Raw genomic sequence first — 14,580 nt, 5'->3', positions numbered from 1 at the left:
TAATTTACTAATTATTTTCTGCTAGGGAAATGTTTTGAAGATTTATCAAAATGTTTCAAAAATAGTGGATCTACAAGCTCAAAATGGGCAGTAATGGGATGCGTTGTGAGCTTGTAGATTGGCTATTTTCAAAGTATAAAAAAGGAGGGAAAAAAGCATTCCGGTACCTGCTCTCCTAGTCCTACTCCTCCTGCTGAAATCATCATCTTGTGCTGTTGCTCATCTTGTCCTTAGCCCCTGCCTTTTTGACCGTCGGAGAAAAGTGTTCTCTCCATCCTGAACAGTCTGAACCTCGCCGGCGTCATCATCGCATCTGCGTTAAATCTTTCTTAATTGAGCGCGTGACGCAGGCGTGCACAGTGCGCACACACAGTTCCACAGAATTATAGGCCCTCATTTATCAACCGTGCGTACGCCAAAATATGGGTGTACGCCGAAATTACCGCAATTTTCGGCATTTACCATTTGCGCCAACGTTTGATTTTGATCTTGTGCCAAGACAAAACTCACGTCTGGTCGGGAGCTGTCGTACGCTTTGTCCTCACCTGTTTTTCTGTCGTAGAACAGCGGAGCAGCATTGTTTGACCAGCTGAGAGGCTGTCACAGGCATCTAAACATATGTATTCACTCCTAAAATGTTTATATAAAACTGTATAGGTATATATGGGCTAAATACATATAAGATGTGTCTTTGTGTCATATGAAATTAGGAGATTTCCAACTTTACAAGTAATTAAAATCGCGCAATTAAAAACAATGTTGCAAGTTAGATGCTTAAGCCATTTAAACAGTGTTTTGCATGAGCGCATACATGCGAGGATTTGGGCTGTCTGTGCTGAAATATTTCCATGACGGGACGTTGGAGAGTACTATAGGCTAGTGCAGTGCTGCAGCTGCGGAGAGTCCCAACGTGGGTAGCCTACTGTAGCCTATAATCTACAGCAGGCCGATGTCTTTCTGGAGTTACGGTATGTGCAATCTCCTCCTCGTTTAATAAACCCGACGCGTCGCTCGAATGCCAAATGTGTCGTGCCAGCGCAAGTGGGAACGCATCGGAGATAGTATAGGCTAACCCAGCCTGCAGCCCACCACCACCACCACTGTCCAGTGCATGCCACATGAGGCTACGGTTTTGGCTTCAATATTCATATAATTGATTTGACAGTTGACAGCCCAACCACTGCAGCGACTGCGAGGCAATTTAAATCGTCGAACGTGCTGGTCAGTTGATCACGGTGTCACGGACGGACCACAGTGATAGAGAGAGACAGACAGGACAGGAGGAGCACCTATGCAAAACAGCAGCGTGTGTGTGCCTATTTGTTATTTAATTCATGGTTCACAGGTTCAGGTTTTCGTTCACTAATATTTCTTGTTGTATATTAAATTAAAAATACTTTAATAATTGAATATACAACTAACAACACACAGTGACAGTTGCTTGCAAATTGCGATATGTGCGTGCATGCGTGCGGGGGGGGGTGAGGCGGACAGGGGGGAAGCGAAGCGAGAGGAGAAACAGACAGGGTAGGCTACAGCTTTATTTAATTCATGCAGGTTTATTTATTTAAGATACAACAAGTTGCAAGTTGCGTGTGCGTGCGTGCGTCTGTGTGTGTGTGTGTGTGTGTGTGTGTGTGTGTTTGTGTGTATGAGAGGGGGCAGAAAGGCAACTTATGCAAGCGAGGGGAACTTTATTTTTCCTGTAACCATGGTTTCCAGGTCGTATTGCAGTTGTTCATGTCGCAAAAACGAGGGCGAGGCTTGATTTCATAGGGCGTGCCAGATAGATTTCAGCCGTCACATTTATTAACGTCGGAACGAAATTAAGGAAGAAACAGCTGTCTGCGATCACTTTGTAAATGCCGACCCGACGTGGGTGTACTACGAATCCTACACTCGAATTTGGGGCAGATTTTACACTCGATTGATAAATGAGGGCCATAGGATCTACAAGCTCACATTGCAGAGCGGCTATTTTGGGTGTGCGGTACCGCCGCCGCGCAACGAAGTCGAAGTATAGACAATCGAAACTAAAATGAGAACATGCAGAGATTAATTCATTTCGAGTGGGGAGCTACACTGCATGCTGAATGCTGAGTGAAGTGAACCGTTCCGAAACAGATAGGTGGCGGCCTATGTCATGTTGGGCTTAAAATTGATATGTTCATTCCGAGGGACCGTCATATCTCTCTCAAGCAAATTATGCGATTATGCATGCGATGCGAAACTTAATATTAATAGCGGTTTTTTTTTTTTGCGGGCCGCGGGGCGGGCGGGTTGTTGATTAATATATTGTTTTGCGGGGCAGGTTGGTGCGGGCTGGCTCCTGTGGCGGGACGGGACGGCCGGGTAATGCAAAAGAGCCGGCCCGCGCAACACAAATAGACGGTTTTATGGATGTTAGTCTTCAGGATGGAAGTGTAAAGCAATTGAAAAATCATTGGTTTAATGAAACCATGCAACTCCACCATAACTCAAACAGAATTACTGTATTCTGTTATTTCAACATAAGACATCAAATAGTGTTTGTGTGTATACACACACGAACTTCTGACCATCTCAAATGAGTCCTCGGTGGGGCTCCTATTTCCACAAGTAGTTGTCTACTTTGCCTGTTATGAAATATCCGAGACCATTAAGGTTTTATGAAAGATGTTTCTGAGTACAATAATCAATTTATTGCTAGTTTGACCTTTAAATACTTTATTAGTAGGGCTTGGGTTTACTAGCCACAGCACAAAGAAGCAATGTCAAGTTACAATCCTGGTCCAGGAGAAAGCTGGTTTCTATGGAATCCAAATGACTCAATTAGTACTTAACCTGACTCCGCCAGATGGGGGCGGTATTGATTCACAAGTTCTTCCACTGGTGGAGTCCGCTGAAAACTTCTGGGAACACAGATTATGTTAGTACACTGGCAAAGAGACCAATCAAATGTGTGCCGCGTGAGAAAGAATTTTATTCATCTTAAGACATGACAAAACAAAATTCCTTTTGCATAACAGTAGTACAGCAGCGGCCCAAAAAAGGTACAAAAAACGCTTTTTTTCAGTGTAAAAATAACTCTAGCTCAAACATCATACCTGTGCCTTCCTGTCTTAGTGCAAACTCTTGAAATAAAAGATAGGCACGTGATGGATACGATAATCAAATTTCAATTACACTCGAGTGCTTTTGACAGCAGACAAACGGTCGTTCATCATTTATTTTTGTAAAATTACCCCGTTTGTAACAATGACAATCTAATAATCTAATGTTTGAATGTAGACTGACATTCACAATTTAAACTGTAGAGTTTGTGTCATTTCTGTCTGAGATACTGTGATATTGAGTTCACAATGCAATGTTTCTTATCCTTTTTCTACTAAGTGCAACTGACTCACAGCAAGTGTAATAATACTATTTAATAACAAAACAAAAAATTACAATGCAAGTTTATGGTCCCAAGCAATAATCACAACTGTCAATCACAAAATGAAGCATTTAGCTAAGCAAGAGTTAGGTGGCAACTTGACATCTTTCTATTCTAGGAAAATAACCAATAAAAACTAGCCAAAGAAAAACTAAAAGTAAAATATTTCCAAATTTGTATTTTACATTATGTTACAAATAAAAAATAAATATCAGCTCTGTTTAATCTAGGCATTTTAATGATTTTCGTTTTACGAGAAAAATAAAGATTACAAAGAGACACACCAGCAGTTTATCTTTTTTCCCAATAAACAGTGCAGCTTATTTCAAGTGTTCTTAGAACTCTGAGAACATAACCTGCCGTTCTTATAACCTTCGGAACTTCTGCCCGAGTTACATCAGGACGCCAGCACGCCTCTCCGGATGATGTTGTTACCGTAGCGACGGGTGATTGACGGGTCCCCCCTCAGTTGGTGAGAGTGGCACCTCTTCAGGCAGTGATCTACCTCATCGTCACTCGGCTTGGCGTTGGAGGAAGGGGTGAAGGCTTCATTCTCTGCCCCTGTGCGGAGCCTGGTTCTGGGGTAAGAGGGCTCTGGCGTGTTTGGTGATGGCCTGAGGAAGGGCTTGCGTTGCTGCTGTTGCAGGGATGCTGGCTCAATTGCCCCACCTTCCTGCTTCTCCTTCGCCACCCCAGGAGGTCTCTCGCTCCTCTTGGGGATCCGAAACTTCCCCCAGTTCTTGAGATGGCCGTTGGAAGCTGAATGGGAGGAAGAGGATGAGGAGTTGTTTGCCGGAATCTTCCTCAGCAACACACTGGGTTTAGTACTGGACCCGCAGTGTTCCAGGATCACGTTTGCTTTGCCTGGTTTTGTGGTAATGGAGTCTGGGGCACTATGGTTTTTGTTGGCTTTTGTAGTGATGTTGGTAGAAGGGTCAAGGGTCATTAGGCTTTTGCTGACTGTTCCTGTGTTTATGGAGTAGTCGTCAAAGTCAGAGGCTCTGATATCGACCAGTCGAATCGATACCGTTCTCTCCAGGGGCTTCAACCCCAGTCTTATTTTTGTTTGGATTGGAGTACTGTCTGTGGTTTCATTCTTCTTTTTCTTCCTTCTCCTTTTCTCCTCTTCATCCTCGTTGTCGCTCTCTTGCTTCTGTCTGGTCAGCGCCAGCTCCTCCTCCCTGCTCCTCATCTCTTGTTCCTCTTTGTGGTGCTCTGGCCCTGCGGCCTCCCTCCTGGGCTCTGCCCTGTTCTCAGGTTTTTGTAGCTTGACGTGGTTTGCATCCTCCCGAACTTCAGCCTTCTGACCTTTTGAGTAGTGAAACCCCTGATATCCCTGGCCATCATCCATGTTCTGAACTCTGCTGTAGGCATTCACCTCAACAGTCACTGACTCCTTGAGTTTTGCTCCCTCACTATCCTTTGTATACAGTGGTTTGCTGCTGCTGTCCTTCTGAGGCTGCGGGGAATTGGGAAGATGTTTCCCGTGGAGGCCTTTTCTCTTCTCGTGCTTTGAAGAGCCACATTTTGTCTTTAGGCTGGAGTGGCCCCATTGAGAGTCAGACTGGGAGCCTTGGTGTGATAACCAGCCCAGGGAGAAGATTTTTTCCAAGTCTTTGGCTGAGGCATCACCTACAACAACAGATTAGAATTGTGGAGAGGAAAAAAACAATCAGATAAGTTCAAGCAAATTCAGAGAATTAAGTGATTTTGTTCAATCAATACTAGAAATAGCATTCAAGTGACATTCTGTGTTAGAACAGCGAATAATAAGTTATTGCCAGGTGCTTGAAAAGCACACAGACTACATTTGCACCCACCACTACTGACGACCATAATGACAACTTTAGTGGAGACTTTAGTGACGACCTAGTCAGACCTTCTCGTCGACAAGAGCTTGTTGCACCTGCCAGTTATGACAGCCATTCTTGTTTGTTTGTGTGTGCACGTGCGTGCATGTATGTGTGTATTATATGTATTATTTTACACTTTTTTACATGCCAAGATTCACTTTGGCATTGTGTGTACATACTGTTGTTCATGTTGTTTTTATTCATAGCCAGGAGTGGTTCTGTTTCATGATATCATGCACATAGAGGAACGAGCTGATTGTTCTACATTTGTAGGGACCCTGTTCTTGAAGGCTTTGCCTTTGGCCACACTGTAACAGCATACAGTACTCGCAAAATAGAGATTGTAGCCATTGTTCTTGATTCTTGAATATATATTATCAATAAATATAATGAATGAGGAAGAAAAGAAAACATATCCTAACCCATTCATCTGAGAAGCCCAAAAGAAAATACAATGCCGTTCACTCACCAGTGAGCAGCTCATTGTCCAGCAGTCTGACTTGGTGATGAAAGATCTGTTCCTGAACCCTCCACAGAGAGCGCTTCATCTTCTCCCTCCGCGTCACCATGTAGGTCAGGTTACGCACCTGAAGACCCAGCAAGTCAGGACAAAATTAGGAGAGCCTAACAACCTTATTTCAGATAACCTGTTGCCTTCATGTTGATGGTGTCATACAACATACGTGAATGTCATTCATACATAGCTGAAGAAAACCAAGTGAGTGAGCTGTCTGAACACCAGTGACACACTTCATTGGCTCAGGAAATATTGTAGTGATCACCTGGTGCTTGTATACCTCACTGTCAACCACAATCCTAAAAAACGTTCTACCTCAACTTCAAGCTACTAACAAATCATTCTTAACGGGCCACTTCACCCCTTTTGCGACCAGAACTTATTTTAATTATGTTTGTGAGACAAAAAACACTTTCCTGGGGTTTTTATGTGGGCAATATGTGATTTTAGATATTTTAGTATTTCAAAGTGTCTGTGATGTCATGGACACTGGTCTCACTGCTGGATTACTACAATTACCATAACGCTTTGCTGCACTCACCCCACCTTGTGGAGAGGGAGAGGGCTGTCTTACTGAGACAACATGTAGTCCAGGACATCACAGACACTTTAATGGGTATTTATCTTAACATTCTATGGAGAAGGCAGTTTTTGTCTATTTATAGAAAGATTTGTTCTCAGTGCATTCTTCCTTCTGTCTGTTATCCAACTGCAGGTAGCAGCAAACACTCTAGCCCTGATCCTCTACCCATTTCAATACCTGGTCCTGCTCTTAAACACTTGCCTTGCTCTATGCTTGACCGTGCTCTTTTTTCCTCTGGCCTTGCGTTATGGAATAGAGGGAGAATGTGGAAACCTACCCTCTCCAGGTCCTGCCGGAGGTGGGTGAAGAGCTGGAGGCGACGAAGCAGCACCTCCTGCTCGCGGCGTGCCAGGCTCTCTTCCTCATCCTTCTTGGGTGTGAGGAGCGGCTGGTTGAAATTGGCCTTGCGTTTCAGCTTCCAGTACTGGTACATGAAGTCCACTGCCTCCTGGGACAGCTTAAGGTGCCGGGCCACTTCCTCCACGTCCACAAACTGGAAGAATTCCTCCTCCAGTGCCTGGAGCTTCGTCTTGCGGAGGTTCACCCTCTTCTCTTCCTGCTGTCGGCTGCTCAGGGCCTCCGGCTCGCCAGTGGAACCTCTGGAAGAGGGCAGTTCTGGAAGAGCAAAGGAAGAGGAAGAGACTTCGTCGTCGTCCTCTCTCACCCTGCCTCTTCTTTTGCCTTTTTTATCCCCGTCTCCCACCTCCTTCTCCTCCTCCTCTCCTCCAGAGTCTCTGGCCTCGCTCCCCTGCAGCCCAGAGTGTTTGGGGCAGTAGGATTTGAACTTGACCTCGTCGTCCTCGGTGAGGATGGTGTTCATCTCCAGGGACGCGCTGAGGCCACATGTAACATGGAAGGCAGTCCGGCAGTTGTTCGCTGAGCACTGTGGGGGCACAAACAAAGGAATCTTTGATCATTTGTGGTCGAGTGCTACATCAACCGATCCAAATCTCCATAGAGCTAGATCAAAATTAATATCTGGGATTGGTTTATTGCAAAAAGGTAACAAAGCTTACTGTTACAGAATTGTATATATGGCTAGAGCAGGCATTAACATATAATACGTTTTCAAACCTACAATAAAATAAATATTACAATAGGTGTGTAGTAAACTTGTATCATAAGAATGTAATTAGTGAAAACTTCTTCAGAACAATTCTGGTTAAGTCATTTTGCTTACTGTTCCAAACTACTTGTAGTGTGGTCAGGCAACCACTGGGTGGTACCTGATCTCCTCAGACATCATTGTGTGTGTGTGTGTGTGTGTGTGTGTGTGTGTGTGTGTGTGTGTGTGTGTGTGTGTGTGTGTGTGTGTGTCAGTCAGCTTTTAGCACACTTTAGTGTTAATTAACACTAAAATATACATTTATACCCTCAAATTGCAAGAATTACACATTCAACTCAGTGTAGGATGTTTTATGTCATTGTAATTCCTTAGTTTCATTCCTTATAATATATGACTAAATAAACTATATCTTCATGTATTTATTCACTTCACAGTATCTGCATTATATGTTGTCTGATATAGGGGAAAGTACTACACAGTCATAGAAAATAAGCACATTAGGTCTTGTGTAATGATGTACACTAATCCCACTGCTGTTGTGGGCAGTGTGGCTCTTTCATAATCTTCAAATGCTACATAGACAGGCAAGGTGCTTTTCCATTGAATCTGGCAAAAGAGTCCTCCTGACTGTCCATTATACTATACCACTGGTTTTCTTTCAACCCTTTTTGCATCAAGGCCCATTATTTATTTGGCATTTGAGCCACGGACCACCATTTGATGAGATTTTGCCGTTGGATACGATTTTGTCCACAGTTCCATGTATTGATGTTGGTTGGTACCATTAGGCAAAAGGGTTGATCAAAAAACAATTATTCTACATTCTGTAGAATAATGTGTAGACTTCTTAAAAATTAAGTAATGCAGATGTTTAACTTGAGTGTAAAATGAAACCAAATGGAAATGAAAACCACTGTAGAGTCAGATCAGCAGCATGGCAGGCAGTAGAGAATAAAGTTAATTGATCCAGCATCAAATAACAACTGCCAACAACATATCACAAATATCACTAGCCACTGTCCATTACAGAGAAGCATAGCCTAAGGCCCTAAGCATGCCGTAAAGATCAAATAATGTTATGTAATCCAGCAGGATAAAAACATGTAGAATTTTCTGAGCTACCTTTCTTTGGTGTGAACAGTGAAGAACGATGTTTCAAATGTTATACGATTCCCCAAAATAATGAGGAACAATCTGTTCCTCATTTTGCCCCCTGGAATCCCACAAAGACCCCTGGAGATCCCCGAACACCACTATGAGAACCCTCTGATTAACATTTACATAGATGAGATTATCTCCCTTAACGTGACGTTAAAAATAAAGTGGTCACAAATTGTATTGATTCTGGTGTGTGAGGTCAAGAGAGTTGACCTTTAACAGTTACAGTACCTGTATACATGCTCCTCTCTTCTCCTTACATACACAGCAGCTCAGTGCCCATCTGTTGCTGGGAATGTGAGACACGTTGGTTATAGGTTCCATCTTCTCTGGATTCCCAATGCTCACCTACGACCACAGAATCACACACAGATATTTCTTATGTTGTAGTGTTGGGTCACTATCGGAAAAAGGATTACAGGGTCAAAACGATTTGAAGACTGCATGACAACCATTGCAACCATTCCTTGCTGTATGTGATGTCATAATACCCTCATACTCTCATAGGATCAATGTCGCTCTGCGTGATTCAGTGACATTATTTTACTTATCTCATGTGTTACATAACTTAACATTGGCAAACAACACTTAAACAGATTCACCTCTGGAATCCACAAGGCACAGCTAACATGGACCCATTTCGTTCCACTTCGGGTCGGCTTCATGGCACCACCTTTCTTCGGACACAGCTGGCACTTTGGCACGATGCCCAGGGCACAGATCCGACACAGCCAGCTGCCCTTGGGGACTTTCTGAATGCCATAACACGCCTATCAAGGAACAAACAAACACCATGTTCTATCCTTTGAGAAGTATGTGAAAAGAGGGTGTGTACATGCTATGCCAAATGCTACCATCAAGATGCATATTTAAAATGGCAACATTTATTCTTAAATTCTTAATTCTTTTCCCCATGTTATTAATATATTTAACATTTTACTAAGGTTTACATTACTCTGTATGAAGGGGAGCTTATGCTGTGAAACTTCACATACATTGCACAATATATATAGATATATATATATATATATAGTTTCTACTACTTTTCATAATAGTAATAGTACTATTTAATAATAGTATTGGTAGCAATAGTAGCTGTGGTATACAAGTAAATCAAGATTAGTAGTGGGGTAACAACAGTAGTTTGTATTTAATATTATTTTATTATTTTATTTTAAGTCACTCTGGATAAGACTGTCCACTAAATGCCATAATTGTACATTGCAGCACTAGTAATACTTTCTTTAACAGTTGGAAACTTCAAATCCTAAGTGTCAACTTACGGGTTAAAAACTAACAAAGGATTTTGCTGTGCACTTCTGTATGTATGCATGTGCACAATAAATGCATAAATTATACATCAGTGGTTCTATTTGGTTCATTTGTAAACTCTGTTATGGGGGTCCTTGACATTTGAGAACCACTGTCTGCTATAGTTGAAAATGGCTCTATAAGAAGGGACATGCCAAACCAACCTGGTGCACACAGATGTTACACTTGTCGCAAAACACCATTTCATTGTTGTCCTCTCCATCAGGGGACTGACAGACATCACAAACCACGTCCTCGTCGTACTCGATGCCTAGCCCCTCCTCTGTCTCCGTGGCATGTGTCATGTTGTCATGACAGCGGCACTCAAACTCCTCTATAACTCTCTCCATGGTGATCTCGTCAAGCACCGGAATTCCTAATAACAACAACTAAATGTTAGAATAATCTGTCTCTTGATTTATTTTACCATTATGCAAATCTGTATTGATTTAACTAATGACTTTTTATTTATTTATCACAGAGCTATTGCTTGGACAGCATTTGGTCATATTGTCTGCCTTACATTTATTTTAACAGGTTGCCTTCAAAATCTGTCATTTGAAAGTGGAAAAGTCACTGCAAAGTGCAAACCCCCCACACCGAAAAACCTTTATCTAACTCTTATACATTTATAAAACTTAAGATTTTTGCGGGGAACTAAGATGCTCATAAGTTGACATTGTGACAGACCAATGCAACCAAAGCGCCCAGCTCAGGCCACCCCACTCACCCATCTCATTGAACTCCTCGTTGATAATCTGTATCCAGGCCACATCTTCCTCGTCCAGGTCATAGCGGCACGTCCCCTCGGCCAGTGTCCGGATGTCCACGTAGCCCAGAGACTCAGAGCGCGATATCCTTATCAGCTTCTTAGGCTTAGTGAACATCACCTCCTTCCCCTTCTCTGCCAGCACCCTGTGGAAAACAGGACGTTTCATTTAAGATCTGTGTATTGCTTGTTTTCACCCATCCAATAAAAAGGTTGAGAATACAAGCTCAGACTTGCTATATAAACTACAAAATAAAAGTAATAAAATGCCAGTAAAAATGTAGAATGTCTTGCTCAAGCGCACATTTACAACAGATGACTGTTGTAGAAAGTGAATACTGCAGTCATTTGGTTATGGGACAGTATTTCTAGCCGACCAAACTCAGAATGTGTTGGTTGTCTTACCGGGCAACTGGATGAGGGATGGACTGGGGACTGACAGGAACCTGAACCCCCTTCTCCCAGTCCTGTCTCCAGGGATCAGCCAGGATGTAGTACTCATCTGGGTTCAACTGGTGTGAATCATGAACCTTCATGGCAGTGATCAAGTCTGTGCGAAAAACCTGACCCATATAGACGTGAATATTTAACTTGTGTTATAATAGGATTTAGTTGTACTCAAAATCTCTCTAAGAGAGGACACAGGGAGAAGGGCAGAGTGGGAACTAGAAAAGTGCCAGAGGGAGTCAATGTTTGACCTTAGCTGGCCGGGGTCAGAATAGGGATGCTAGGGTTCGTGTGGTTAATAGACACAGTTACATGTATGTGCAGAAGGATAAAATGCATAAACAAAACAAGACAGAAAAAAAGACAACTAAAGCCAAGCCACAAGTGATAAACAACCTCAGATGAGAAATAAATGAGAAACTAATACCTAATGTGCATGAAATAAAACTCTTAAGTGGCAAAGTGCTCAATAAAAACAATTAAAGCAAACAATAAAGGAAAGTAATCAAGATGACAGAAAATACCCTCAAACCTTAATTAGATTAAAAACTGTTTTTCATGTTTCATATAGTTTCTCAAAAGATGTACCTCAGAAGCTTTCGTTCCCTTTCCTCTCCTGGCCTGTGACTTAGAGTGCTGGGACCAACATGTAGAGTTACCTGATAGAGAACAAGATACAGGATTATAATATGAGCCTTAAGGGTAATGCACATTTTTTTGCATTTCGTTGTAACTGCATTTTCATGCAAGACAGTTTCAACAAATGCCTAAAACCCCACGTCATAGATTGTGCTCATGTCTGGTAACTAGTGGTTTGTGGTTGACAAGCTACTTGAGATTAGTTATAGTTACTACTATTTTGTGCTTTCAAAGGTAACTTTTGCATTCCGTTGTTCATGGGGCGCAGGGGGGGGGGGGGGGGTGTTGAATATTCTGCTCTGGTGCCTTATCAGCCGTTTATTTGGGAGCAAAGGAACCAAAACACAGAGTGGTAGCCAGCAACTTTGGATGGTCTACACTCTACAGAATGGCTGTGTAATACTGAGTCATGTCAGCAGCCGCCAGCCCAGAAGAGTAAACTTACTTCCATTGTCGGAGTCTTCACTGCTGCTTGCATGCCTGCTTCTCTTCATGGTCTTGGGTACAGTTTGGTACTTTGGTCACACACTGCACAAGTCAGAAAAAAAGAAAATAATAATACAGATGTTTTATTCTTTCAGACTAGTGTGATACAATATTTGAAATTGTCCACTGAATAAATATTGATAGAGAACATCAACACCAGGTTTCACTGCATGTTTACAGAAGACAAACTGCTATATCAGATAAAAAATAATAGATGTACAACGTTGGAAAGTGACAATTGGAATATAATTTGTTATAACATTAGAACCATACACTGTTTGTGTCAATCATGCTAGTTTACACAGGTTGTTGATGAGACCACTGGCCGTAGTGGCCGGTTCTGGTAACGAAACACAACAGTGGAGCTGACCTGACCTGATATTGTGTCTTGTGACCATAGCATAGATAGACTTATTAGACTATACCATTAGTCATCTTTGCTACTCTACACTCAGTGACCCCATAACATTAGTCATCTTTGCTACTCTACACTCAGTGACCCCAGCGTAGCTGCCTGGAAATGACAACAGCGTCAAGTCGCCACGTGCACAATAATGAGAAAACAACGCGTCATAGTGACACAGGCGCATAGAGTACCTTTTATCTTTATCGTATGATTAAGGCAGCTTTGACTTCACATTCATATTATTTAACCTTAAGTTTAGAATAATTAAATAAGTCAATGTTGTAATGTAAAAGTGCAATTGAGAGCAAATTAGCTCTGCATGTCTAAACATTGCTGATTGCAGCATTGACTACGCCACAATTGGGGCAAAATAAAGTACCATATGCAAAGTTCAAAGTATTGAATTACCGGTATTCGTATTAATATTAGTGTACAATACGTACTCGATAGCTGCGCTTCTATAACAGGAATTATTGGAAAAGTTACTCGTAACGAGGCAGCCCGAGCCCAGTCAAAAGGCGTATGGCTGACATGGCATCTTATGTGTTCCGTTCTCCGACGTTAAAATTCTGTTAAAGTACTGTACGCATGTTGCTGCCATCATAATTTGTACATGAGTAGATGATGTGCAGTTTTTAATGCAGTTAACCCGTTACTGGACTTACTTACTAGTATTAGCCAAATGGCTAACGACACTTGAACGTTATGCAATCCAGGCCCAGCCACAACAGAAATGAACATAAACTCACTATCTGACTGGTAAACGAGTGAGTAGTTTAGCCTTACTACGGTGCTAGTTAGTTGGTATTTTCCAGAAACCTGTCATTGCAGATTCACATTCGCCTACATACTGTGTAGTTTACATACACACACACACACACACACACGAGCTTTTAGCATTAGCCGTTCATTCCAGCAAATAGACTGCATCTTCCTGAACCTGGCGGCTCACAGTGGTACTAACTAGAGGCTAGCATGTTAGCATGGAGCTAAGCTAGTTATTAGCCCCAGGCTACTGTAATGCCAAAATGACAAGGTGCCGCTTATTAAGCGTCGCCAAATGTATGTAACGGGGCAGCAACAATGTCGTTGATCGTGGATGAGTGGTATTTTGTGATGGATTGATGCACAGTGTGACACATCCACCAGTCATCCACTGGGTTCAGGTTAATCTTTGGCGCCATTTTAAATGACGATGTCGCGTTTTCCTAGCGGACTGCTAGTTGCGACCATACTAGGACCAAAAAAAAAGAAAAAAAACTCACTCAAATACTCATAAGGAAATTACATTGCAGGTGAAAAGAAAAAAAACAAAGAGTATACGCTTTAAATCCGTGTAAGAGTTGTTAAAGAAAGTAGGACGGTACATACAGAGCACGTCAGGCCGTTGCAAAGGTGTGCAGTTTGAATTTGATGTGTTGTAGCGCAGTAGTTTAGAGGCTTCACTTGTTCCGTTCGTTCGAGCCGCATTCCACATACACAAACACACTGGCGTGACGTCACGGCTACATCCCCTATGGCTACCTCCCATAGCCTGGAGGTACACGAGGACGTTGTGATTGGCCAGTTGGTCGTCACAGCACCATGTGGTTTTTACACACCCCAAAAGGGTGTGTACTCTAAGGTGTGTGTGTGTGTGTGTGTGTGTGTGTGTGTGTGTGTGTGTGTGTGTGTGTGTGTGTGTGTGTGTGTGTGTGTGTGTGTGTGTGTGTGTGTGTGTGCGTGTGTGTGTGTTGTTTTGGTTCAAATAAGTGTTAATAGCTCCGCATGCTGATAATACTCCCTAGCATGCTGAGTCTCCCTAGTCTCTCCAGATCTTTAGTAAGCATTAAATGCATTTTCAGGTCGGGATACCTATTTTATCCAATCAGGAGAGAGAACTCGCACAGGACAGATTAAAAGTGAAATTGGAAGTGATGACTCAAAGAAA

The 14,580-nt window shown here is 42.4% G+C and overlaps 1 protein-coding gene across 3 annotated transcripts; it reads right to left on the bottom strand.

The window, feature by feature from the left end:
- Positions 1 to 2,944: 2,944 nt before the first annotated feature.
- Positions 2,945 to 14,196, bottom strand: jade1 (jade family PHD finger 1). 3 transcript variants are annotated; one of them, XM_079527713.1, is made up of 11 exons: positions 14,022 to 14,196; positions 12,204 to 12,286; positions 11,708 to 11,778; positions 11,078 to 11,235; positions 10,634 to 10,818; positions 10,068 to 10,279; positions 9,195 to 9,362; positions 8,824 to 8,940; positions 6,646 to 7,251; positions 5,738 to 5,855; positions 2,945 to 5,047 (listed from the first exon to the last, which is right to left on the bottom strand). In XM_079527713.1, the coding sequence occupies exons 2-11, from the start codon at positions 12,250 to 12,252 to the stop codon at positions 3,813 to 3,815; spliced, it is 2,919 nt and encodes a 972-aa protein (XP_079383839.1). In that variant the 5' UTR covers positions 12,253 to 12,286; positions 14,022 to 14,196; the 3' UTR covers positions 2,945 to 3,812. The 3 variants fall into 3 exon arrangements, with proteins under 3 accessions (XP_079383839.1, XP_079383841.1, XP_079383840.1); XM_079527715.1 differs by lacking the exon at positions 14,022 to 14,196 and adding an exon at positions 13,316 to 13,578; XM_079527714.1 differs by lacking the exon at positions 14,022 to 14,196 and adding an exon at positions 13,320 to 13,578.
- Between the last annotated feature and the right edge of the window lie 384 nt (positions 14,197 to 14,580).

The sequence above is a fragment of the Electrona antarctica genome (assembly GCF_951216825.1).
Source record: "Electrona antarctica genome assembly, chromosome: 18".
NCBI lineage: Eukaryota > Metazoa > Chordata > Actinopteri > Myctophiformes > Myctophidae > Electrona > Electrona antarctica.
Note: the sequence above shows the minus strand (reverse complement) of the source record. Positions and strands in the feature narration are given on the sequence as shown.